The 27,606-nt window shown below is 43.2% G+C and overlaps 2 protein-coding genes across 4 annotated transcripts in view; both read right to left on the reverse strand.

Moving 5' to 3' along the window:
- Positions 1-1,287, reverse strand: part of LOC102299445 (ras and Rab interactor 2) — a 39,629-nt gene extending 38,342 nt beyond the window's left edge. For 2 of the 3 annotated variants that reach the window (XM_005919292.2, XM_005919293.2), the window contains exon 1: positions 1,112-1,287. The gene's annotated coding sequence lies outside the window, so the exon portion shown is untranslated. The remainder of the gene's footprint in view (positions 1-1,111) is intronic. The other variant, XM_005919291.2, reaches the window with a different exon arrangement.
- Positions 1,288-4,986: 3,699 nt separating this feature from the next.
- LOC102307382 (sodium/potassium/calcium exchanger 3) overlaps positions 4,987-27,606 on the reverse strand; it is a 68,043-nt gene continuing 45,423 nt past the window's right edge. Inside the window, exons 4-18 of the mRNA XM_042219610.1 lie at positions 22,860-22,936; positions 17,974-18,048; positions 17,244-17,328; positions 16,154-16,257; positions 14,924-14,998; positions 12,614-12,639; positions 12,461-12,514; positions 12,255-12,385; positions 10,380-10,540; positions 9,728-9,992; positions 9,477-9,643; positions 9,041-9,155; positions 8,819-8,931; positions 8,533-8,598; positions 4,987-7,903 (exon numbers count right to left, since the gene is read on the reverse strand). Of these exons, the coding sequence (XP_042075544.1) occupies positions 7,751-7,903; positions 8,533-8,598; positions 8,819-8,931; positions 9,041-9,155; positions 9,477-9,643; positions 9,728-9,992; positions 10,380-10,540; positions 12,255-12,385; positions 12,461-12,514; positions 12,614-12,639; positions 14,924-14,998; positions 16,154-16,257; positions 17,244-17,328; positions 17,974-18,048; positions 22,860-22,936 (1,667 nt within the window). The 3' untranslated portion in view covers positions 4,987-7,750. The remainder of the gene's footprint in view (positions 7,904-8,532; positions 8,599-8,818; positions 8,932-9,040; positions 9,156-9,476; positions 9,644-9,727; positions 9,993-10,379; positions 10,541-12,254; positions 12,386-12,460; positions 12,515-12,613; positions 12,640-14,923; positions 14,999-16,153; positions 16,258-17,243; positions 17,329-17,973; positions 18,049-22,859; positions 22,937-27,606) is intronic.

Consider the following 27,606-nt stretch of genomic DNA (forward strand, 5'->3'; position numbering starts at 1 on the left):
ATTCTCTCTTCACGTGTATCTCTCAGTCCTCCATAGCCTCCCATTAGTGCAGAGAGCAGCAACACGGCTGATAAGAAAACTAGCCAGTGCTCACATATCCCACTTATTTATGGATCTCTTCACTGGCACCCACTGAAATTCAGAATAATCTTTAAATTCCTGTTATTAACATATATTATATATATATAACATATATACACATATTAACATATAAAGACCCAATTGCTGCAACCAACCTCTTCAATCAGCCAATCATGGTCTCATTACTGTCCCACGCTCTGATTTTAAAACCAGAGGTGATCACATTGAGTTTGTAGTGTAGTCCCCAAACCCTGGAACAACCTTCCTCAGCCTATCACGTCTGTTAATTGTTTTAAACCAATTTTTATTTACACTGTGAAGCTCTTTTTAGCTCTGTGTTTTCCAAAGTGCCGTAGAAATAAAATTATTCTTTGTATTAAAACTTGCCGCTTACCACAACACCCATTAAATCATCTGGCCTTGGTCAGAAAGCTTTTTTTAATTATCAAATTGAGACGTTTAAACCCTGCTAGCCTGGCACTGGGGACAAAGAGATTTACTATATTTCAGAATTTGTTTTGGCCTCACAGGGGCATCAAAGGGTCAGAATAGAAGAAAGAGTGGAAAGGTCCAAAAAGTAAAGCACCCTGAGGGGAACTTGTGTTTTTTACAACAAAGAAGAGTGTGATGGTTTCTACAGTGCCTAAAGTAAAACTTTTACGTCTGGGTTTTATCATATTTGAAAGAAAAATCCAAAGCTTTGAAGTCGCAGTTTGATTTACAGCCATGAACATGTGTTTACTTTTACCAGCAGCTTTATGCTTTCAGTTCATGATGGAAAAGCAGCTCAGCCTCATGTGAACTTTACAAAATGCTTCTGCTGTGATAAAATCAGCTTATTTTAGCGATGCCGCTGCAGAAGGAAGCGAAAAGGCGCCCCGTGTAAACAAAGTGCGCAGAATAAACAGACTTTAGCGCATGTGTCGCTGTTCCTCTGCAGCACAGAGGAAAACTCCCGTCACCCGTGTCTGCAAACATTTTAACATGTCCTGCGTTTCCTGAAAGTTTTAGAACTACTGCGTCCACTAACCTTACTGTGGTTGATCTAAGTCGGTGTGTTACTGCTGCTTTTGTCCATGATAAAAACCCTCCGGGATGTTTCGGTTTGTCCGGTGGCACCGAGGAGCTTCTGGTCCCCCCCCCAGTGTCTGTCGGTTACATCCTTTAACGGAGACTTCGGGGTTAGACAGCTGAGGTGTTGGAGACACAGGGGGAGGAACAGGGGGGAGAGGAGGAGGGCGGTAATACGATGCTTCCTTCTGATTGGCTGAGACATGATTTTACCTTGAGTTTCCTTTAAACGTTGAGGAATTCATTGCGTCACATCTCGCACTGTCTTTAAGTTACGTCTTTAAGTTTTTTTTATTTAACAGTCTGCTGAAGTAAAAGTGAGGATTCAAACAGTTGAACAGACACAAAATGATTTCTGAGAAGTGATGGCCTGTCTGTTTGTTTTCTCTCCCTACAGCACTGGTTTGGATCGTCATCATCGCCACACCAACCCTCTGCATGTGCTGCTCCACTTCTTGACCAGTATGTCCACTGTCCCTCCTCTGCACATGTCCAAATCATTTCAGCTTTGTCTCTGTTTGTCTCCAAACCCCACAGCTGGTCGTGTCCCTCTGATGTACTTCTAATTCTGTCCATCCTGCTCACTCCCAGTGAAACCTGAACATCTTCAACTAGGCCTCTTGTTTTTCATCAGTACCACTGTCTTCAAATCATACATCACAGCAGGTCCCACTCCCATCTTGTAACCTTTGCTTTCACTCTTACTGCTATCCTTCTGTGTAAAATCACTTATCTTCACCCACTCCACTCTGCCTGCACTCTTCTTCACCTCTCTTGTGCACTGCTTTGGCTGGTCTTTAAACTCATCCTCTTCAGTGCTCCTTGCATCTTCACTGTCTTCCTCTCATTCACATACATGAATTCTGTCTTGCTTCTACTGACTTTCATTCCTCTTCTCTGCAGAGCATACCTCCACCTCTCCAGGGTCTCTCTCACCTACTCCCTACTCTCTCTACAGACCACATCTGTGAACATCAGAGTCCACAGAGATTCCTGCCTGACCTCATCTGTCAGCCTGTCCATCATCACTGCAAACAAGAATGGGCGATCCCTGATGCAGTCCCACCCCCACCTTCAACCCATCTGTCACTCCACTGCACACCTCACCGCTGTCTTGCTACCCTCATACATGTCCGGCATCACCCTCATATACTTCTTTGCCACTGCTGACTTCCTCATGCAGTATCACACTTCCTGTCTCAGCATCCTATCATCTACTTCCACAAAGACACAGCGAGGCTCCTTCTGACCTGCTCTGTATTTCTCCATCAACACTCTCAAAGCAAACGTCACGTTTGTCGGAATCTTTCCCAACACGAAGCCTCGATTCAGTAACTCCCATATCATCCCACTCTCTGAGTCGCACTGGATGATAAAGCTAATCAGATAAATATTAAACACGTGCATGTTGGTGAATTTCTCAGGAACTTCTGTTTAATTCAAGGTGGAGTGAACTGCTTTGGTTTTTCCCTGTTATGAACTGAAAAACAAAACGCCTGTGGCTCAGGATGTAGAGTGGGTCGGTGGTTTGATTCCCGTCTCCTCCAGTTTGTGTGTTGAAATAAATCGGAGGAAGCCGCTGCACTGAATCGCCCCCGACACTGTGTGAGTGTGTGCGAATGTTCAAAGTGCTTACTCATAGAAAAAACACTTGTGCAATTTGTTAAATGAGGCTTGTAGTAAAAATCATTTTGAGTTCTTAAAAGTGCTGTACAAGTACCAATCCATTTACCATCAAACTCATGTAACTCATGGCCATTCATCATAAAAAAAAACCAAACAGCCCCTGTCTGAAGCAGTCATCAATGAGTAATACTTGAGAATTTTTCCAAGTAAGTCTTCTGCTTTCTACAGGGAAGAAAACTGAGTCTGTACCTTCTCAGTCTCTCCTAAAAGCCAGGTACCATCTACAGTCATGGTAAAAATACATCTTTTATATCAGGACATATACATACATTCAAAATGTCACATTACATCACGTCCTTCTTTATTTACCAAAAGCTAAACCAAATGCAGAAACAGTGTGTAAAAAACCAAACGGTGGGCTACCCCGGTCTCTGTGGGGCCGGGCGGTGCAGCTGCTGTGGGCCCCGGTCCGGATGGGCCTGGGCCCCTTTGCCCAGAGTGTGGGGGTGCCTACTGGGGTCAGCGGGGGGAGCTGGCCCCAGAGAGGGGCCTCTTGCCCCTCCCTTCCTTCCCTCCCCATCTCCAGCTGCCTTCCTCTTCCCGCTCCACCACAATCACCCACACATGCAGGGCCTTGGGGTGCAGGTGTGCAGGGGAGGCATCTCCCCCCCTGTCCCCTTCTGGCCACCTGTGCCTCAATTTTATCCCACAACTTAAACATTCACATTACTCACACTCTCATAACACATACATATAGGACCTTGGGGGTGGGCATGCCACACAGCATCCAGAAGACCATCAGGGAATAAAACCTCACCTCTGGCGTCGTTGCCCACCTCTCAATTTTAAATACATGTAGACATTGAGGGCTAGCAGGAGGGGCTATGCGCTTACCTGCTGCTCTCTGGCAGGTAGCTCCATGCCCTCCCTCCTTTTAAATGCACCTTAGAACACACATGCATCAACACTACGTGTTGACATATGAGCGGGCGGAGGGAGGCTTGGAGTCTTCACACACCCCTGTTCTCTGTTGCCCGTTGGGGTGGGGGTGGGGGGCTGGGAGGAGGAGTTGGCCGTCCGATTGGGGTCTGGAATGTGGGGCCTCCCTGCACTGAGTTGGGAGTGGTCTGCTTGTCTGGATATTCGTATCTGTGTGTGGCCATTTGTCTGTGTCTATATGTCAGGTCGGGTATCAGACGCCACCTCACTTGGGACATCTCAGGCCCTCCAAGGTATGGAGGCCTATCTCCCCCCACCACTCTGACTGCCAGTGGCTGATGCCCTCAGACATCGATGAATTGGTGGTTCTTGGTGTCCGGAGCTATGCGCTCAGATATGCACCGGCTCACTCCCGGTGGCTGCTTGTCGGGGCCTGGCGCCTGTGGCTCGGTTGGGCCCCTTCAGGGGGTGGGGTGCCCTCGGCCTCTCGGCCTGGGGCTCGGTCCACTCTGGCACAGCTGGCTGCCGGCGGAGCTCACGGGCACGTCACTGCAACCCCCTCTGGCTTCTGCTCCACGGCTGCTGAGTGAGCCCTCATCTGGGACTCTCCTCAGCTCTTTCCGGCAGAGTGGTACGGCTGCCCCTCCATTGGTCTTCCCTGGTCTCTTGTGCTCTGAGGGTCTCTGGATGTCTGGAGCCTGGATCTCCTCCATGCCTGCTTCATGCCCTGGAGGACGGGGCTGTGGCTCCCCACACCCTCTAGCAGATCATTACATGAAGGAACCTTTTGAATACAAGCGCGCTCACATTCACAGGTGTACACACAGGTGCTCACAGACACAAACTTTTTTGGCTCCTACCTCAAAGCACACTGTGCGCTGTCAATCCTACGTGCTGCACAATAATATTCAATATTTAGTACTTACTGTTATATTCACATAGATCATCGCGATGATGTTGTTTATTATATTGTCCCTTATGTAACATCTGAAAATAAAATAAAATAAACAATAAAAACAAAGGTCAATCAAATGGATCAATACGACAAGGCCGGGATGGTCCACTTGGTAAAGTAAATCCGTTGGGCATCTTTCTTGGCCTTTAGACAATAATTCTGATGGCAAAAGAAGCAAACGGGACAGGCGGGGGACAGTTTGTTTGCATTCATTTATGCACGGCTCTCTTGAGGTCCCGCCACAGCATTTCAGTCGGGTTGATGTCTGGACTTTGACTGGGCCGTTGCAACACTTTGATTCTTTTTCAGCACATCTGTTGGAGATTTGCTGCTGTGCTTGGGATCACTGTCCTCTTTCAAGTAACAATCTGGGCTGAGCTTCAGCCGTCGATCAGACTCTAGAATACTTTGGCATACAGAAGAGTTCACGGTCAACAACAGGTCGTGTGGCAGCAAAACAAACCTGAAACATCCCCCCTCCACGTCACGTTGACCGTTGGTACGAGGTGTAGGTGCTGATATGCTGTGTTTGGAGTTCCCCAGATGTGATGCTTTGCATTACAGCCAAACGTCTGTCAGAAGGACGTTGTTACAGAACTGTGGCCGTACTGCCATCTTCTTTTTAGAGAGTTTTTTTCCTGCAACGCTTACAAACAGCCGATGCTTGTTCAGTCTTTTTCTGATTACTTTAATGTTTAACATGCTAACCGAGGCCTGTAGAGCCTGAGATGTAGCACTTGGATTTTTGCAGTTCCTTTGAGCATTGCACGGCCTGACTTTGGGATGAATTGGTCGCCATGTTCCCTCAAAGCTTGAGGCATTGTGTTAATACACACCTCAATTCTACCCTCTCGTTTCCAATGGAAGCAGTAAGGCTGTGTGTAGTTTTCCATTGGATTCCTTAGAAAACTTTTTGCACAGGTCCTGTTTAAAGATGACTCCACGATGACTCATAAATGCATCTGAAAACATTATGTGTATGTAAATCAATTTATTGCAAGAAGATCACTGGGAACAAGGTGAAGGTGTCCATCTGTCCCTGCCCAGAGCTCCTCATCAACAAAAATGAGGATTTACAAACAAGTTAACAGACATGAGCATAAAATGACAAGAATTAGCTGAAACTAAGTGCTGTAGGCCTACATCCTAAATACTGTATATATCTCAAATATAACTGCTCATCAGAAGTTATTCCAACACCTGCGTTTATGATAGCATATTCCTCCTGATATGTACAGCATAATCAAGACAGTGCCTTTTAGATGTTGCATTAAAATTACACACAAAATAATCAGAACTATGAAAGAGGCATGCAAAACCGAACAGTATATGTCACTACGTAGCCTACCTGAAAATATCCCCCCACACACCCAAAGCGCAGCCTCGCTGAAGGCATAGCGCAGCTCTACAGCGCCATCCTGTGACTGCAGGACGCTTTGAATTGATCAGATTCAAGAACTGAAATAAAAAGTCCACATTTTCTTTGAACACATGCTGAAACAATGTGACCATAATGTTCTAACAGTGGTGCTCAAATACGCAGAGAAGAACAGCCACGAGCCTCAAATACAAGAGACGGCACAGTAATTGAAGCACTGTTGTGAAAGTTCAAAGTCTGGTGTTTTTCCTGAAAAGAAATCCGTTACATCTGCATCTCATCCCTAATTTAACACGTGAGGGCGACATATCAGAACATGTGAGAGGTTTGTAAAGGCTGACATTTCCATCCTTTGTCTCCAAATCCGCTGTGTTTAAACTAATATAAATGCAACATTTCCAAACTATACAAAACTTATAAATTATAAAGTTCTATTCTTAAATATAAACAACATCAAGTCAGTTTCCAGTACTTAGATTATATATTAGGTACAGTACATTGTACACAGCTTCCACTGAAATCACTGTACACGATCCAAAAGGCTGAAACTGGAGGTCAGACGTGATCTTCGAATAAATTAATTCATAAATAAATCAGGATTACGTCTTCCCAGTTACATCCTCGGCATGCTTTGCATCTGCTCCAGATTGTGGCACGCGCTCACTCACGCACACACACACACACACACAAACACGCTGTGCATTCGACTCTTACGTCCAAATCTACAAGTTCGGCTAATCTAAAAATACTTTTGGCTTTAAGAAATAACGTTACACTCGACTGAGACTAAAAGCTAACTTTTCAATAAAGTACGAGACGTCTACCGCCTACAGGGAAGTTTAACTTCAGTAGTTACATGTTTACCTGCAGACGCTTTGCAATAGAATATTAAAAGAAATAAATCTCTAATCCATAAAGTGACGGTGCTGGATGTCAGTTCCAGGTAGATCCCTTTCATTGTGTGGGAAAATTTAAAGCCCACATCTACTCAGGTACGACAAACAAAACAAAACAGCCAAGAGCAGACTTTATGTGATAAATATCTCTGTGACAGTGCAAAGCTAGAGCTGTGGCTGTTACAGCATGCTGTGTGGGCTGGAAGGAGACATGTTGAAGCATTTTGAGCCTAAAGGAAAACACAGAATATTTCAGCTTTGCAAGACCGATCCAGTTGTGCATAAGAGGATTCCACACAAAAGCTGATAGAAGTACTTCTAATATATACACAGAAAGCCAGTTTTTGCTTAAAAATTACTTAATCGTGTGCTTTATATCCAAACTTGTAGAAAGAGTAACAAACAATCCAGCTAAAAATCGCTGACTTCTCTCTTTTCTCGCCTCAGTCAGTCAGTTACAGTAGCAGCTTGTTCACCAACAGTAGCCTAATTGTCGGCGTTAATACAGTTAAGTTCACTCCAGCCAACGTTTTGGTTCATTATACATGATTGGCAGCAATCCCGCCGCTGGCACTTTCTCTTCGCACCTCCAGAAAATAACCCCAAAACATCCGACGTCCTTCTGTCCGCCACTCGTGTGTATTGCACCAAATATAAATCATACAGAACTCTATTTTTCTATTAAGTAATAGGTAGGACTTTGTTTGGAGGTGCCATGAAACTGGAAGCCAGGTGAGGTTCCCCCATCAGCCAGAGGAAGAATTAGTAGAAGAAGAAGAAGAAGAAGAGGAGAAGGCGGGAGGGTCAGTGGATGTCTCGGCACATGGGGAGGTTGACGAAAGTGAAAACGTTGAACTCGATGAGGACGGAGAAGGACAGAAAGATGGCGTACAAGATGAGGCAGGCCAAGCCCAGTCGCCAGTCCAGAGTCCACTTGTTCAAATGGACGCCGAGGACCTGAACGAAGAAGACACGATTAGAGACACACCGCACAAAGATAAGAAGAGTGGATGCAACTATGAAACAATTCCTGACTTAAAAGAGCTACAATGCAAAGCCTTTATTGGTTTGTCCGGACCTCCCAGGAACAGTCGTCCAGCTCAAGTCCAGCTGTTTACTTCAGGTCATGTTTCAGTTTTAGGTATTTGCACTTCTTTGCATACTTATATACATCTGACAGCCTTCATTCGCCCTTCATTTCTGACCATCTGCTTGCTTTTGAAAAGCATCTTTTTGGCTTACAAGATATTTGGTGTGAATAAAATATAGGTTTATGACATTTGCAAATTATGGCATTCTTTGGAACTGGCTCCAGTTTTCTGAAATTCCCGCGTTTGTCGATACGTCAAACTAGGTGTTTTATGTGGCTGCAAGTGAACTTGCTCTTCCTCTTGTCTAAATATACTAATTTCAAACCTGTGGTTGACATAGGAGTGTGTGCAACTTGTTTAAACCTCATGTCAGCCGTGCGCTGTCTTTACCCCAGGGCAGGGAAACACAAGTTAAAGCTGTCAGGGACGCCTTCATATCATTGCTCCACAAATCTGTGCATTCAAAAATGTTAGCTGCAGAAATCTGTGACTTACTGTGAAGAATACTGAGGCCAGTAGGAGAGCCACGGAGTATATGAGTCCTCTGCTGTTAAGTTCGATCTGAAGAAACAGAGAAAGAGGCGCATTTTCACATCATTTTCACCAATGATCCAACATGACCTTAAAATGCAGTTTTTTTTGTTTTATTTTAAAGTGTAATGAGACAAATAACACCGTCTCAGTTCACGGTGATGCAGTTTGGTGACAAACAAAGTCTCATTGTTTATGAACTCATTTCTGCTCCAGCAGACGCTCCTCCAGCGGAGCAGGGAACACTCACGATGGAGCCCGTCTTGATGCAGAGCGTTTGCAGCGCCCAGGGCAGACCCAGACCCACCAGGATGTCAAACACATTACTGCCTATGGAGTTGGAGATGGCCATGTCTCCCAGACCTGAGGTGAGGAGAGAAACACTGTCAAAGTCTGTGTTCAGTCGGGAGACAAAGCGATTACGACAAGCAAAACTCTGCTGTGCGACGCTGGACTTCTTATGTGAACGTACCTTGCCGCGCCACTATGACACTAGCCATGCAGTCTGGGACGCTGGTGCCCGCTGCGAGGAAGGTGATGCCCATGATGACGTCAGGGATGCCGAGAGTAAAGCCAATCACAGTCACCTGAGAACAGACAGACATCGTCTCAAGAGACAGACTCTCTGGGAATTCCTCCTTACGCAGGGCGGTAAGATAAATGAATCAATTCTGAGAGTTTCCCTCTGTTTCTGCACTTAATCGAAGGATGTGTGTGTTTTCCATAATGACAGCTGTGTGTCTCCCAACCAGTGTTTTCTCTAGTGTGACTGCAGCATTACATAAGTCAAAAGGATGAAATCATTTAGACGTTTCTAAAAACACGGTTTTAATAGTCTTGAAAGAAACTGTCTCCATGTTTAGAGGGAAAGGATCAGGAGGTGGTTGAGCGAGCCTGACTGGACTCACCATCCACACCATGATGTACGAGAGGCCGGCGATCCAGATGGTGGCTGTGAAGAAGGAGACCATGAACCACCTCTCCCAGCGGCGCTTGCCACAGTTGGGCACCGTGAAGAACAGAAGCAGGGACAACGGCCACATGATCAGCCACTTGAGCTTGTTACACACACCCGCTGGAATGAATAAGATGTAGTCAGGGTTTAACGTTACACGATGCTAAAATGAACATTTGCTGAGAGCCGGATCGTCTCATGTACCTGGAACTTTAAAGGGCACCAGGGGGCCCTCTTTGTCATCCTCTTCCTCTCCTTCCTCGTCATTCTCATTGTTCTCGTTGTCCTCATTTTCATTCTCCGTCTCATTCTCCAGCCGCTGAAGTCTGCACCTCCCGTTCACACCCTGCTCGACTCCGCCCATCCCATTCTCTAGGCCCCGCCTCCCTTGCGCCCTGGCTGTAGACTCAGAGTCACCATTCGTGATGCGATTGACTCGAGTCTCCGTGGTGTTGATCAGTCTTTGTCTCTGGAACATTAAAAAAATCATTTGGACACTTTGCATTGCTCTCGTGAATTATTTTGTCATTATGCATAAAATACAAAACAGGAAGATATTTCTCTGAGGTAGAAATAAATATTCTTTCCAACTGTGGTTGTTTCCTTTGGATTTAAGCTGAAACTTCAGTCTGCAGCAGACAGGTGTCTGAGATATCCAAAAGACAATTAGCATTCATTCCACGTCTTATTTCATCTTCTGCTAAACCCAGACCCAATTATTTGGTTTGTATTTATGCTAAGACTCTGGATTTGGCCAATTTTTCAGGCTAACTTTAGTTGACAAATTTATATTTCTCCTAAGTATGTGAGGAGCATCTGAAACCACACATCCAAGAATAGTTCAGTGTGTAAGTACCTCATTGATCAGCATCCGAGAGGCCATGGTGAGCCGGGTTCTCGGGGAGAAATGACTGGTGATCATGATCCTCATGCCGGCCTCAGAGAAAGACAGCTGGTGGGGGTAGGCAGACAGCAACTCATCCACCATCAGCACAGACGGCGTGCAGTGGAAGTTCGCTAAAAAATAAAAAACAGAAAAATACGTTTGAGCCGATAAAACATTAAATATAAAATCTCGCTGGATTGGAAAATCTTAGCTGTTGTTTGTAAAACACACAGTATGGAGGCACAGTGAAGTACAAGCCTGGAGTCATATCTGCACAGACAGCAAGTTGCATCATTGCCTCAACCCAACCCCTCAAAAATTAATTAATTAATTAATTATATCTCTCCATCCATTGATTTTCTCTGGCTTATCCAAGTCCAGGTCAACCATCCAAGCAGAAATGCACAGACATCCCTCTCTGCAGCCCCCTTTTCCAAGTCTTCTAGGAGATAATGAGACATTCCTAAACTGAGAAACATAATCTCCCCATGGTCTCCTGGGTCTCCACCAATGCTTCCTCATGGTTTATAATGACTGGAACACCTCGCCCAGGGGGCATAGTTCAATAAAGCCAACAGAAGTACATCATTGGCAAAAAAGTAGAGATGACATTCTGAGACCACCAAACCCATAAAAGTCTTAAAAGTTATGAAGAGAATCTTGGACAAAGGGCAGGAACAAGCCTGACTTATTGCTGCTAATGCAGATTAAGCTCTCTTGTACAGGGGCTGAATGTTGGGAAGTATGGTGGTCAAATTCCTTTTCCAAGTCCATAAAGCACATGTAGGCTGGTTGGTGAAACTCCCACACACCCTCAAGTATCTCCAAGAGAATAAAGAGCTGGTCGACTCCATCACCAGGATGAAAACAGCATTGTTTCTTCTGAATGCAGGATTCGACTTCCCTCACCAGTGCCCTGAAAGTCTATGCCAGGTCTATGTCTACAGCTGAGGAGTGTGATCCCTCTACTGTTGGAACACCACCAGTTTGTCGAGGGCACTGTCCCTGACGTCATTGCAAAGCTGCAGAGATACGTCCACGAGAACGGCATCAAAATCCTTAAGGAGCCTCGAGATAAACGCAAAACCAAAGATCAGATCAGGTCCAACCTAACCTGGAAAAAATGCAGGTTCTGCACATGAATATGAATCAATAGCTATTATAAAATCATGCCGATATAAAATCATGCTCATTTGTGTGGGAAAAGGGGGAAAATTACTGTCCAGGAAGACATTTTGTGAGCATTTCCTCGAAACTGTTTTGCCCAGTAACAAGTGAGGAGGGCGACTGTTTCTCACTGGGGCAGCATTCAGAGTATCAGGTGCAAAACGAGCTGACAGAGCAGGCTGTGCCAGCATCTTGCAGTCCTCTCTTCTGTTGTTCTCAAGCTGTAACTTATTTTTGAGGGCAGAGAGAAAGCTGCAGACGGCAAACAAAACGGCTGACTCTTTGACATTCCTAGCATCCAAAGCAACTCTCAAGCTCTTAAAGAGACACGCCGGGAAGGCTACTGGGTTGCTTATTTGGTTGGAGAAGGCAAATGAATTCAGTTTACCAGTTTATTCAAACTTCTCTGCAAACGTCTTTACGCTGGCTTGTTTCCTGGATGGAAAGAAGCTCGGTGTTCAAACAGAGGGTCATAATCACCGAATACAAAATCTTAGAGTCTGCACAAGTAGTCCTTTGGTACTGTCCTCACCCTTTGCCTGCTTATCACAGAGCAGAATCAAAATAGAAGGAAAGTGCTCCTGCGGCTTTTATATTTATGCAAATTTCAGTGTGCAGAGATGAACAACTGCAACCCACTGAGACACTTTAGAGGACAAGCAGAAGAGGCTCTGATACCTTTTTTAAGCAGGACTGCAGTGGCGTCACATGTGACGTCCTCCAGATCAGTGCTTCCCGTGAGCCCATTGGCCAGATTCACCGAGCCTTTCTTTCGACGGTCGAAGTAGCGATGGGCCCGGCCGTTGAACCTGGCAGTAACAAACGATGACAGACTCAGTAAATCACTGCAACCAGCTGTTTAACTCTCAGAAGCTGACACTCACTTCATGATGAGGATGTAGACCGCATACATCAGGATCAGGACAAGAGATTCCCACCTGCACACAAACACAAGCAAAAGGTTTCACAGTCACTCTTTCCATTTCAAAAGCTCAGTCATATATATTTAGAGTTTTATGGTGAATGTCAATACGCACCAGCACACCTGCTCATCGTAGATGAACTAAAGATGCAAAGACAAAGAGGACACAAGGGGGTCATTAGGTGGAGGAAGTACGTGGGAGTTTAATTAAATCCTGCAGTTCAACATCTATGCCGCTAGGGGGCAGACCCAGCTAAGAGCTCAAATCCACAAAAGGGTCCAAATTAAAGATTGTTGTGTTACAGCCAAAATAGTAAACAATGCCAAAAGAAACAAATGGAATATGACACTGACAAATACAAATATAATACATTTAAAAGATATGTAAAAAGTTGAAATGTCATACACCACGGGGCTAAAATTGATGAAGGATAGAAAAGCACTGAAAAAAAGTTCTTTGCAGTAGCTGTACTCTGGTTTATTAACAGTAAACATTTAATATGTACAACCCTTAGACTGATTTTATGAAGTTTTATAAAGATGTCCTGTAAATATAAAATTAGAACTATTTAAAAGTATAATAATAAGTTATTGGATCATTAATATGAGGATGTGGAGCAGGGCGTTATTATTCTACAGCTTCAGCTACTCAGTTACAGTTTTATGTAACTGATGTTAGTTACATATCAGTTGTTAAACCATTTCTGCACCGATAACTAAAAAATATGAATTTTGTTTTCATGCTTTTTATGCAAGGTTCTGCATCTGTGCAGAACAGCTCAGTTCAGTTATTTGTAAATGAATATGCAAACCTGCATCTAAGGGACATGATGTGTGACATCACAGTCTCTCTGGTTTCTGTTTATTGGCCAATCACTGAGCAGGCTTTGGTTGCATGCAGGTAAAGAGTCCTTCGGGAGAGTCACAGTTGCTGGAAACCATCGGCTAATCCAATGTATAATTTAATATCAATAGCTTTTTAATAACTAATCTGTAGTCACGGATATCATCCAGTAAGACTCTTTCACAGCGTTGACACACAAAGCAGTTTGTAAAGTGTGCATAATGATTATTTTATGCAAACAGAACACATGCAAACATGTTTAAATGAAATACTGCGATCTATTATTGTCTTCTTCTTACTATTAATTGTTTTTGGGTTTTTTTTGTCTGTCATTATTTACAGATTTTTTGTTTGTTTGTTTTTTGATGAGATCATTTAAATCCCTACAAAAATCCCAAAGGAGCCTCTACGGGCTGTAAGCTTGATTTCAATAGCAATCATGCCCTCCTCCCTCTGCTTAGATTAATAAAGGTTTATTTGCATCAGGTCTGAAAAGCTGTCGTAGGAGAGTTATGGTCTCTTAAGACATCACGTGGCCTAAATGCATTTTAGATGCATGGCCTCTGAAGCCACATCAGTCCTGGAGAAACTGCCTCCAACAGCACCGTCTATGCTACTCAAAGATGGCAAAGTAAAACTGTATAACAACATTAATTCGGTAACATAGGTAATTGTAATAGTAATCACAGATTAGCTTAAAAAATGCAATGTCTGCTGTGAGTTTCTCGCCCTGGTCTGAGAGCTCAGCGGTGTTTAAGCATCTTTTTTGTGTTGGTGCTCCTTGTTGGACAGAAACACTCATGTCGCACCTTTTCTTTCTATTTCTTTGATCCACATTCTGTGTCTCAGGTGAAACAACATTCGCCTCCTCGGTTACAGCAGACCAAGCCTTGTTTTTTGTTTTAAAAAGAAAACCGTCCCACCTGAGGACACCCATCTACTTTCCTCCTGTTTTGGTTTCTTTGCTCAGTTTATTTTTTCGTTAGAAATAAAAATATCTAAACAGCAAATTGTTCAGATTAGCTAATATAAACATGTTGGACAGGAAGAAACAAAGAGGCCCATTCCCTTTAAACGTGAGAGACACTCCAGTTTATTCTACTGTACAGGAAACATAAGTCAGCCACTGGTTTCCCACATTAACATGCAAGTGTTATTTCATTGCTGTAGTTCATTCAGGTAAGGCTAATTTAGTTTTCAACATATCATCATACTTCGAATAACTAATATTGTTTTGTATAATCTTTAAAGTAACAAATAGATGCAATGGAGTCAAAAGATCAATAATTCCCCACAAAAAGTTGCACAAAAGTTGACTTGAAACTATGCAGTACTTGAGTAAGCATACATCCTACCACTCCATTGCCTTTGTGCATTGCATTGTGGGAGAGAAACCTACACTTAAAGCTGCACTGCTGAGGTAGAAAGTGCAAATGTGTAGTGACTGTAAAGCTGCTAACTATGACCTGCCCTGTAAATTGGCTCAGTAAGTGACTGCATGAGTGCCTCTTCCTGCACTTACTCCACACTTGATCATGTGAACTGTGCATCTACACGTGACTCTGCAGTATAAGCTCTTACCGCAATGAGGGCAGTGACAGAAAACGTGTAATAAATCGAATCTCGGAGTAGAGCCCAGTGAGACAGCTTCACCGCCTGTGAGGGAAAAAAAGGAAAACTGAGAGATAAGCACACTGAAAGTATCCCGCATCAGTTTCTGCTCTCGTACAGAAACACTCAGCCTTCTGACATCATTACCATACTGATGTAAACACAGGAGGTCTTAAGTTAACCTTTTGAATCACAGCCACTGAAAAAGGCAATTGCAGGTTAGCATCCTACATAGAAAAGGAGCCGCTGTGTTTACCGACTTTATGTAATCAGATATAACGCAGGGGCCCACGATGCCGTGACTAACGCTGTAACACGCTCCCACACAGCGCTCACTGTATATATAAGTGGAGGGTCAGGGGTCACATCTTGAATGTGCCACTCCCAGCTGTGGAATCGTAAAGTTGGATCCCAACAAAATGTTTGCTTTTACTGGGTTTGACTTTGTAGAAGGAACCTGCTACAAACATCTAGCTAAAGGTAAGCAGCGGCGAGGTGCACTGGGTGGAACCGAAGATGATTTCACTGCCCCCTCCGAACCCCCTCCGAGCTCCATCCCAGTGCCTGTCTTTCCCCCTCATTATCCAAGTATGATTACATAATCCACAATCTGGGATTGCATCACTGTTTGGAGTCCAGCGCATATATTTTTCAGAGCAGAGAGCTTATCCTTGTACTTTGCTCATTTCCATGTCCCAGGCATGTCAGATAGCATCAGAGAGAGGCTGCTCTACGTGATGCTATCTCTGTATCTCATGTAAAATACACAAAACCAGTGAGGTAAAGCAGAAAAAAGATACAAACAGCCTCTTGTAATCACACTGACATGATGTTTTAAATGTGTCTGAGCAAGGCACAAAAGCTCCAGAAAAGAATCAAATATAAAACACAAGCGTGATTCCTGATTTGTTCGTTTTCATCATGTTTATCTCCTGACATTACAGCGTTTTAATATTTACTTTGAAATGATGCAGAATATGTATAAAAATGAACTCCCCGCTAAGCGTGCCACAGCTAACATCTGTGACATTAAAGCTCAAACGAACAGCGTGCACTCCTCGCATAAACATGAATTCACCCTCTACCACTCTGTGGTTGCTCGGTATTTAAAGGTGACATTAGGCCGCCGGTTGCGCGCTGTGAAAATGCCACCGGGTCAGCAGCGAGCTCAGCCAGTGTAACGCTGCTATGACATCATACCTGGCCGGCAAAGAAGCCACACACGCCGATGATGCAGAGGATGTTGAAGACGGCTGAGCCCACGATGGTCCCGACGCCGACGTCGCCACGGGTGATAAAAACTCCTGCAGGGAGAGTGAGCCAACACGCGCACACACACACACACACACACACGCACACACACACACCCCACACACACCCCACACACACACACCCCACACACACACCACACACACCCACACACACACGACACACACACACGACACCACACACACACGCGCACACACACCACACACACACACACACACACACACACACACACACACACACACACACGATGAGGTCCACAGAGAGCAGAAGTAGCATCTGCAGTGGTGACAAACAGATGTCACACAACTGTCAAAGCACTTGACTCAAACACACGTGCCAGCAGAGGGGTGCGTGTCCCAGCGCTGCACTTTATGTTAACGATAGAGAGAAAGCATCACTGTGGACCTGTTATACTTTCCCTTATTCTCTGACGATGATACATTTCAAATTCTAATTCTTTTGAGCCAAAAGCCAAAGCTTCACAGTGCTACAAACACTCGGATTCATACGTTTTTCCTGCTCTATCTATTTGTATCTGTACAGAGAGAGGATGTCAGCCATTTAGAAGAAAGCAGGTTTAAAACAGAGGAGCTAAGGTTAACCTGAACACTGCACCAAGGCCCAATAACAGATAAATAAGGATTATTTCAAACTGTGAATCAAGCAAAGCTACTCTAGTAGAGTCTTAGAATAAAACTACAAAGCTGGAAATGAGCTGAATATGTCACCTTGAACTTAAACAAAATAAAGCATGTTAAACACATTTGGCACATTTACATATTTATAACATATTTATAACTTATTGCAGCTAAATTTAACAGTACCCTTCACCCACCAGTAACACTGTATATGCCATTAGTGTGATTTTGAATATTTAAAGCCATGTTCACTGCATGTGTCTTGGGATAAAAGCATTCAAAGCCATGGCTGCTGCCTGCCTAAAGCAGCACTGCAGCTCCAGCTGTCAGAGTTAGAGCAGAGGATGTAGACTGATGGAGGGATGGGCGTAGAAATGTTGTACCTATGATGGATGTGAAGAGCTCTGGAGCCGAGCTGCCAGCGGCCATAAAGGTCGCACCTGCGACGTCCTCGCTGAGATTGAGACGCTGAGAAGGAACAGATCGGAAGATTAAGAAAATTTCAACAGGGAAAAAGGTGCAGTTTCAAAATCCAGACGAGACTGAAGGATTTTAGAAACATTTTGGGAGAATAAATAAATGTAACTAATTTGGGCTAATGAGTAAATACAAAGTCTGGTTGTTTATTTCTCAATCAAATACAGAAAAAAGGGTCTCTGCTACTGGCAAAAGAAATCATGTTTTTACAAAAAAGAGTCTAAAAAACAGAAAAATATTCCTGTTTGGCAAACATGACGATTCATATTCAAAGAGTGAGTCGGATATTCTGCTATTTTTATGCTGGCGAAGTACATTAAAGTCTTAAAACAGAGAAAGAAAACTCCTTATCAGGATAAAAACTGGCATAAACAACTTTCTTTCTTTCTTTCTTTTGCGAGGACAAAGACAGTATCAGTGCTGATGAGTTCCTATTTCTGGGAGATGGGAAAAGCACTTAATAAAAATGAAATAGAGTTCAAATGTGTTTGTCAAAGCAAATACGCCAGCAATAAACATCCAGCTCTGAATATCAGTATCTGTGGTTCATCTGAAACTGTAACTCTTTAAATTTCTTGACTCTCCAACATAAGTTCCCCAGCTGAGTGACTATATTTTGAAAATCTTGATTAATACCTCACATAACTTCTCCAGGGAGGGGACGAAGTAGTCATCGCAGACGACGGCCAGAGCGCAAAACATGTATATGGTCTGTGAAGAGACAGAAAGAGCCTTAAAGATTACAGTGAAGGAGAAACACTGTGCTTTATGTGATTTGATCTATTTAAACTGGACAGCAACAAGAGATGTTGTTATTCTGCATCAAACAAATTCCAGAATGGTACAAGAAAGAATACCTTTCTGCTTAAATTTATATGTAAATTACCCTAAAAATAAGTCACAGATCTCGGCCCATGACAATTCAGTGGAGTCCATTAACAGATCGGACATTAAACATTCAGGAAACACATACAGCAGGCCCACACGCTTAACTTTTTAAAACAGGGAAGTTAGTTTTCTCTCCTGAAGCATGCTGGCATAAAAAAAAAATTCCAGGTCTGGAAGTTTGCAACCAAAACATGACCTCTGACCTTGTAAATGTAACCGAGCTGGTTGATGCTTAGTAAAGACGCTGGATTTGTGATTCCTTCTAAGCTTTTACTGTGTAGCTGAGCAGACATTACATGCAAACAGCTTGACTCTGGGGGCAAAGACTGGGCCGTTAGACATTTTTCTTACTGCGTACATGCACTGTGCACTCTATGAACAGCTATGGGAAACCCCCATTATTCAACGATAGTAGTCAGCCAAAGCTAATATAGTTATTTATAGACATGCTTAAATTCAGCCTAATTCTAAAACCAAGAGGAAATCAGAAATTATTCTTTTAATTGTTTTTTTAAAAGGTTTTTATGGTTATTCTGCTCTTTTCAACTATAATTTATTTGTCTCTCCTTTATGGTACCAGCAATATCTTAGTCACTGCAAAAGAGACTAAAGTGCAAACATATGGATTTAATCAGTGAGTAGTAATCTGCATAATATATAATCTATATCTATAACATAGTAAATCTACAAAGGGAACTTAAGTATTATGCAGATGGACTGGATAGCCAACCAATCACAGCAGATGGCCCCGCCCCTCCCTGAGCCTGGTTCTGCCGGAAGTTTCTTCTTCCTGTTAAAAGGGAGTTTTTCCTTCCCACTGTCGCCAAAGTGCTGCTCACAGGGGGTCATATGATTGTTGGGTTTTTCTCTGTATGTATTATTGTACGATCTACTGTACAATATAAAGAGACTTGAGGCGACTGTTGTTGTGATTTGGCGCTGTATAAATAAAACTGAATTGAACTGAAAATAGAACTCAGCTTATAATGAATAATAGTTAATAAAAATAAATCAAACCTGTATCCACAATAAGTTTCAGATTATTGCAACAATAAAATACGAGTTCATCGTCTGCAAATAGATTAAAAATACCTTAAGAAGAGTCACCATAAGAAGAAATGTACATAATAGACCGAATACTGAATACTGCCAGCTTTACACATGAAAACATGTTTGAATAACACAGAAAAAAATATTTGACAAAAAAAGCTGAAAAACTTTAAATTAAACCCTAAACATAAAAATCCCATTACAAACACACAGATCACATCATCTTAAAAAGAATAAACCCAAAACTCTGAACATGAATTCTTGTTGATCACGTGCAGCATACGTTACATCAGTGATCTGGATTAAAAGGCAGCCTGTGACACTGAAAACTGTCATATTAGATGTTACATCAACTTCTCTGGCATCACATAATAGATCCCACACAAAGAAATGGAGACGGGGTGGAGATCAAAGACAGGTGGCGATGATCAAAAGCAGTAGTGATGACAGAGTGACTGCTAATGTGTGAACAAAGGAGAAACGCTCTCACACACTGCAATAACAAAACCTTTACAGTTAGACCGACGCGGGAGTGATCACGCTCTTCGTGCCCGGAGATCAGTCACATTTCACCGAGCAACCACAAACTCAACTTCCTGATTCTGACAGCAGGTGAGAGCGAGCACGTTATGTGTTTGAGTGCCAAAAGCAAAAGGTCAGAGGTCACATGTAATCCTGCTAACTGGGTTTAGCACAGATTTAGAGCTGAGATAGAGGGTGGGAGAAAGCGTCTTCAGCCACAGAGACGTATGCTGACTGCACACTTGTTTCTATGTGTGCACGTGTGAATTGAGTCGAGGAAGTCCTTCAGTCCGAGCTTGTGTTTGTGTTTTTTCGGAGAAGTGATGATCCCAGCGCTAACGAGCTGTGCGGGACTGGAGAGTGAGTCAGCAGCACAGCTGCTGGGAGAGAAGTTGGGAGCACGATACTGCGATTAAAAAAAACAAAAAAAAATTTTAAACTGAAGCATGAACAAAGCATGCTTCCATTTTTAAAAACCACAAATACTCATGGTCAATTATAGCTTTCCCAGTTCAGCTTCACTTATGGCTGCATCACACGGAAATGTGAGGGAAAAGACAGCAGTGTTTAAATCTGCATCCCTCTGTGGTCAACCTGAGTCGCAGGATGGCCTGGAATAAAATTTAACTTCAGCATTTACAAGCACTGTGCAGAGAGTATCTGCACAGAGGAGCAGCTGCATGTTTTCCAAAATGTCACAATTTGAGCTTCATGCTCAATATTTCATATTTTTAAACAGGTAAATGGTTAATGAAGGAGATCGCAGGGCGTTTCACAAAGTCACAAGCACAGGAAAATCAGAGCTTTTAAAGTTTCTACTGAAGAAAATATCAAAGTGAATCACAGCCAACGACTAAGGCGAGTTTAAGGCCTTTGAGTTTGCATTGTTTGTCCAGCATCTATGATCACTCGTGACTTCAGGAGAGATCCATGTGTAGCTTGTAATTTCTGGGCTGAAAAACATATTTAATCTTTTTCGAAACTGTAACCACGACTATTTTACACCCAGTCTAAGTGTAACAATCTAGAAACAAATCTTTTTCTCTATAACCTCTATAAACTGCGCCATTTTCATGCCCGTGATGTAGAGAAACAGAAACAAGCACTGGCATCTTGGATCTCTGATCATTCAATGGAGAAAGCTCAACAAATGCATTTTGGGTAAACTTTGAAGAGTCTTATCGCCATGTGACCGGTGGCTCCTCAGAGCAAGGTAAAAGGTCTCCTTTTACCTAGAATTTGGCATCAGGCTCATCTTCTAGCTGTGATTCCTTTTCATAAAAGTCATTTTCTAATATATTTTAAGTTTCGAGTTGATCTGCTGCTTTTTTCAACAGAACGTAATGAATTCAAAGACTAATAATGATAAAGTCAAAGACTGAACCAAGAAAAAAAAAATAGCAAACAGCTTGGACTGAGTTTTGTGACCAAATGAGAGAAGTGGATTTGTGGTTGTAAAACGGACTCACTTGGTTTAAGGCCAACATTAGAAGAGACTGCCCAGCTTTGGAGAGCTAAACTTTTGCCTCTAATTGTTTTTTGAAGGACTCGTTGTCAATGCCAAACAGGGCAAATGTGGACTTTTTGTCACGTGTCTTTACAAATACGTTGCAAACGGAAACAAGAGCATCTTTGTATACTCAGCTCACAGACTCTTCTAGATCCAAATAAACTTCTGGGTTTAAGTGCTCGACGGGTTCCTGTAGGATGTTGAGAGGATATCCAAGGCTTGGTGAAAGGCCAAGTTGAGACCAAGTCTGGAAAAACCTCGTAAACTCACCTTGAGTTAGGACTATTTACTATTCCCAGGCTCGGGAAAGTAATCCATCCGAAAACTTCCTGGAAACCCACTTTGTCCCACTTTGGGTAAGTCAAATGCATAAATTGCATGTCATACTTCAGACACACAATCACAGTCTGAACATTTCTTATTTTGTTTTAAAGGCAGCCTGTTACAGCAGCGTTTTATTCTCAGCTGCGGGGCACGATTGTCCTCCCGCTGTACACAGAAAAAAGCACAATGACATCAGCTATGAAAGGACACTGAACATTATTTTAAAGGTTAAAAAAATAGATGGAGCTTATATTCACCTGCTATTTTGCACTGATTTCTAAACACCCAAGCATCCCAGTAAAGATTCTGCAGCAGCTCAGAGGGTGGCTGCAAAGTGAGACACGGCAAACGCTTCATTGTTTAGTCCTGCGGAGATGCTGCAGGAGCTTCCATTATGATGAAACCCCTCAGAGACCATCAGCACAATGCAACATGGATCATCACGTACTCGAACATTCTGCATGCTTTGTCGCTCACGCCACAGCAATGAAAGAAAGGCCCCATCATAGTTTGGGCCTCGCATGGTGACCTCTGCTGGGTCCCACTGCAAAGGCTGTCTGCTTGTTGAATTGCCGGATGGGAAAAGACTCGGCTGGCACTGAGCTGCAGCTCAGTCTGGAATACTGTAATCCAAACACCAAAGATATTTCCAATTGCTTTGATTTATATTTGGTGGCATGGCTCTTTTCTGGGAGGAGAACCGGGGACAGAGATGGTTGCAAATCAGCTTGCAAAGGTGCATCTGCAACTGTGAGCAGGCTAAAGCAGCTTAAACTGTGGGCCTTATATGAGAGTTTGCAGTCAGATGTGTAGAAGCCATCAGCTGATATGAGACTGACTTTGAACTAACCCTGAGTTAGTTTATTAGCATGGCAAAGTTACACCAGTGGTTAGCACTTCTGCCTCAGTTTGAGGAGCTGGTGGAAATGTGGAAAAGGAGAGATGTTCTTTATATTTTCAATCAAATTTAGATGTAAATGGATGTTTTTCTTCTTTTTAGCTTGAATTTTTTAAACCTCAGCATTTTCAGGCAGTATCGGTTAGACAACTGGTAGAGCAGTCCTTTCAGTGGGTCTTCTAAAACAATGTACATTTTGTTTCCATGTGTTCATGAAAATGAAGGCTTTGGATGCACAAACCATCTGGGAATTTTTGGATGAGTAAGTAAAATCTCTAACGTGGATACAGGGGAACGGATGCAGAGCTGTGTTGGTGAAGGCAAACTTACACACAGGACATGCAAGGCCACGGCTCCTTCTGTCCTCTCTTTGTTCGTGAACAGGTCCGTAGGGAACTCGTGCAGAGCTGCAAGAGACAGAAAGCCAGGATCAGGACACTTCATACAGTAACGCTCAGTGGGTTTTATCAGAGGATGGTGCACAGAACACGTTTCCAATGCTCTGCAGAAGCTTAAACTCGGTCCCTTCCAGAGAGTTACTTAAACTTAAACCAAGCATGCGACGACTGTCAAACTGTGTCCTCCCAGGCACTGCGTACGAGTACCCTACCTCAGAGAGAAGAGTGAAATGGAAAACAGTAGGAGGACGAAGAGAGGGCAAAGAGGAGAGAGCATCGTAAAAATAGAGCAGGGGATATTTAAGGTACAGCAAGTGGGATGGAGAGCAAAGAAGAGAGAAAGGGTGATGGGAGTTTAACCACAATCTTTCAGCTTGAGAATGTGAGTACAACGGAGGATCAGCTGTGTGTGAGCACAAGGAAAAGACAGAGAGAACATAAAGGAGGGGGTTTGGCCTTAAAAGGTGGCAGGGGTTATTCCACCGCCTCTCTGTGGCTTCCTCACTGACTCTCTGAGTGACCGGCACTCGGGTGCCGGCGAGAGTCGAGGAAGCTCTCCTTCTCGCCCCTTAAGCGTCGAGTCATCCTTGTCATCATCTCCACCCACACAAACCAGAAGTCACTGCTAACATGCGTTACATATTTCGGCGATAACAGGGGAAGGTTGGACAGCTATCAGGCACAGATCAAGTGCTAAGCGACGAGAACTCACAAAACATCAGAAATATTTTACTGATTAGCTTCAAAGAGTCAAGTAAAAAAGCACAGTCCTGTATTTTCATGAGATTTTATTCATGTTTGGTTTTGAATCCCAGAGACTGCATTACATTCCAGCATATGATGATAATATAATAATGGAGAAAATGTACAAATTAGTACATAAAAAAATCACGAGAATGTTTCAACTACTTGTGATTGGCTGGTTTGCAACAGCTTTGGAATAATAACAGCCAACAGGCTGTTTTGGATTGATGTGTGGGTAACGGTAACAGAGGTCAGAAATCCTGACAGTATGATTTCAGCCAGTGTTTAAATAAATCCAACAGGACATCAGATGCTTGTGTTAAAACTGGAAAATGCAAAAGTATCCCACAGCAAGCCTGTATATACGGAAGAGGATTAGGGCCACTGGGGAAAAAGAATTCTGACTTTTTTCTCAGAATTCTGAGATTAAAGTCAGAATTCTGAAATTAAAGTCAGAATTCTTATTCTTTTCCAGTGGCCCTAATCCTCTTCCGTATGTATATAATCATCTCTGTTATGTGAAATACTTTACAGGGAGTGATCAGCTCAAAGTGTTACCATACTCCGTACACATCCTGGATCCTGATCCGCTCACTCACTCCCTGCTCCCATTGGCCCACTTCATTCCTGCGTTATTCAGTAAACCTTTGAAACCAGTCAACGGCTGTGTGAGTCTGCTCACTGATCCCAGTAATCCCAGTAAGACAACACTAGAAGGTAGCCGCGATGGTGGGCACATATAACTTTCAGTGATAAATGTCTCAACAGCTTAAAGCTGACATACACCATCAAAGTGCTGCAGAACAGCGCTGGTTAGCAGGGCTGTCATCTGTTTACTTTGCCATCTGCTATCTTAGTGGCCGGCGCTACTGTAAGTACCAGCTCTTAGCACATTAATAACATAATAATACTACATTTAACCAGGCAGTATTTCTGGCACAGACTAGCAAGAGGAGTAATATTTAAATGTCTCGTCAACTACTCGCGTATAGACTTCTGCCTCCTTAAAATTAAATGCATTAAGGGGTCCAGCTCTACCAGACCAATATGGCGACTGTCATGAGGCGTTGTTAAAATGAACAGCAGTAACAGGTGTAGCATCTAAGTCTAACTGTCCATGTTTACAGAGCAGCTCGAACAGAGTGGGATGCCCTCTGCATCACTGACAGGCTAAAGGTGAAAGAATGAACAAACATGAGAGTCCAGCGTGGTGAGTAGTTTTCTCTTCCTCTTATATGACGCGTTATTTCAGTGCAAAATCGTTCATGTTCATGTTGTAGAGAAGAAATAAGAGCGGGTAGAATACTAAGCGCCTGTTCCCCTGTTTGTTGACCTATTTGTATCCACAGTATATCTGTGGCCACCAGTCCTCGCCTGCACTATGTTCCACTGCCACGACTTCTAAAGTCGAACACAATGCAGAGCTGCCTGTAAAAAGCTACAGAGGCTGCAGAGCAGCAGAGCAGACAGCCATCTTACAGCGACAGCTGGATGTGTTTAATATTTACTATTACAAGCCGGTGTCGGCGAGCTCCAACTCAATCCAGACGAAAATGCCAGGCGAGTATGTGAGGGGAAACAACAAACAGCTCTTATGACAGGAATCAGGCTGGAAACGCAGAAGAACAAGAAGTCAACACTTCTGCCTGAATTCAAACTTTCTCAAATGAAAAACAGAAATAGTTCATTATGAAACAATTGAAGACAAAATGCTGAAATAATCTATCAAAACGATTTCTCCTGAAGCATCAGGGGATAAAAGCCAAACAGCTAATTGTTTTTCCGAGAAGCACGAAGCTCAGTTTCCCACGAGAGGTAATAAGTACACGTGCGGATGTGATGCAGAACCACACACTCCCACAAGGAACCCGCTGAACCTCCATGTAAACAAGGTGTTTTATAAAACATCAGCACTGAAAGGTTCCACTTCACAGCACCCGGCTCTCTCCAAACCTCAAACACATGCTCGCCACGATACGCCGCTATATGAACGTGCTGCTCGCCAAACCCACCTCCACCCTCGAAAAACTGCGACTGTCACTGTGATGATCCTGATTTCCTCACTGCATTGTGAGACTTGGATAAGTGGAAGGGTGCTGCATCTTTTTTCTAGATTTTCAGAAAGAAAACAAAAAAGTGAAGAATAAGGAATGAAAAACAGATCAGGATTTCACACAAGTATGGTGATCTACAGCCGCAACCCAGGTGCAAGAGCTTTTCATTAGTTCTCATCATTTAATAGGAAAGCAGTTTTATTTAAGATCCTGTATAATAATGTGAAGTTTTTCTTTTACAGGTCACCACAAACTCAAACGTTTACATTTTTTCCTCTTGCCTGTTGTCATGTTTATCCTGTCGTGCTTTTCAGGCAATTTCAAAGTAATATACAATTCCTTTTAGAGCTGGGAGCTTGCACTCCCCCAAATCTCTGCCACGAATATGAAAAGTTTGAGGTTGAAATGACCCACTGTTACGTCCCCACATAAAAGCTAGGCGATGAGGGTGGGGGACAGTAACAGTTGGATCCGGGTGAAATGAAAAGAACGCCAGGCAGAGGTATTTAACACACCAGCCACAAAGCAAGGAAATAAACCTTGAGTATCTTTTAAAAAGCAAAGCAACAGTAAGTAAAGGGCAGCACGACTTTGTGGACTGAAATGATCAGAAAGTGGTTCAAATCAAACGTCAAAGTTGGAAACTTCTAAGGTGAACGGTGCTCTACACGAGCAGTTGGGACAATGGTCACGCCAGCGGCGGCGAGAGTCGTGGCTGCAGAGGTACCTGCAGCACGTGCACTCACTCTCATCTGTCGTGGCCCTCGTTCTCGGACCTCGGCTTTTGAGTTTTTGGATTTCAAATTGTGTTTATCATTAAATATTTTTGTCTTTGTGTATTTCCTCTGTAGTTTTAGTCTTTAGTTCTAGTTCCAGGTACTATTTCCATTAGAGTTCATTACATCCCTCACGTTTTTCCTTCAGTCTTTCCCCATGTTAAAGTTATTTCCGTGTCAGTTTTCCTTTTTAGTTATCGTTACTTACTTCCTGTTTTACTTTGTCAGTTGTTTGTCTTCTGTGTCCTGTTAAAAGAGAGTTTTTCCTTCCCACCGTCGCCAAAGTGCTTGCTTATAGGGGGTCATATGATTGTTGGGGTTTATCTGTATGTATTATTGTAGGGTCTTTACTGAACTGAACTGCCTCCCCTGTGATTGTATTGATTGTGTGCACCTGTGTCTCATTCCTCCCAGCTGTATCCAGTCCCCATTAGCCCTCAGTGTGCATGTAAATGCAATCCTGGCGTTCCTTTGCTCAGTGTCTGTATCTGTTATCATCCATTTGTACTCTTTGTTACTTGGACTTTTTATCAGCTGAAATAAAGGCTTGCCTTTTGTTTTGTTCATTCACTTTTTCATATGTTGTTTTTTTCATCTTTGGGTCCTCAATCCTGTATGAGCAATCTTCTCTCGTTTGGTGTTTTGATGATGGTTGTGGGGAGAAAAGTGTGGGGCCAAAAATCTCCCACAGCTGTTTAATTTGGTTGAGATTTGATGACTAAGAAGGTAATGATGTATGCAGTCACATGCTCATCACTCGTGACCACAGATGGGGCAGCTATCATCTTGGAAGAGTCCAATTAGGGCAGAAATTACTCAAGACAGCTTCCCATTGGAGCAGCTTCGCATTTACTTGCAGTGACCATTCCCTCTAAAGCAGGGGTGGGGAACTCCAGACCTCAAGGGCTGGTGTCCTGCAGGTTTTAGCTATCACCCTGGGTCAACTCACAATCAAATGATTAGTTCATTACCAGACACGTTAAGGAGGTCGTTTAGCCATTTAAATCAGCTGTTTTTATCAAGGACACAACTAAAACCTGCAGGACACCGGCCCTCGAGGCCTGGAGTTAGCCACCCCTGCTTTAAGCAGAAACAATGGTCCCAA

Source organism: Haplochromis burtoni, unplaced genomic scaffold, assembly GCF_018398535.1.
Source record: "Haplochromis burtoni strain Fernald_Lab_line unplaced genomic scaffold, NCSU_Asbu1 Contig_35, whole genome shotgun sequence".
Lineage (NCBI taxonomy): Eukaryota > Metazoa > Chordata > Actinopteri > Cichliformes > Cichlidae > Haplochromis > Haplochromis burtoni.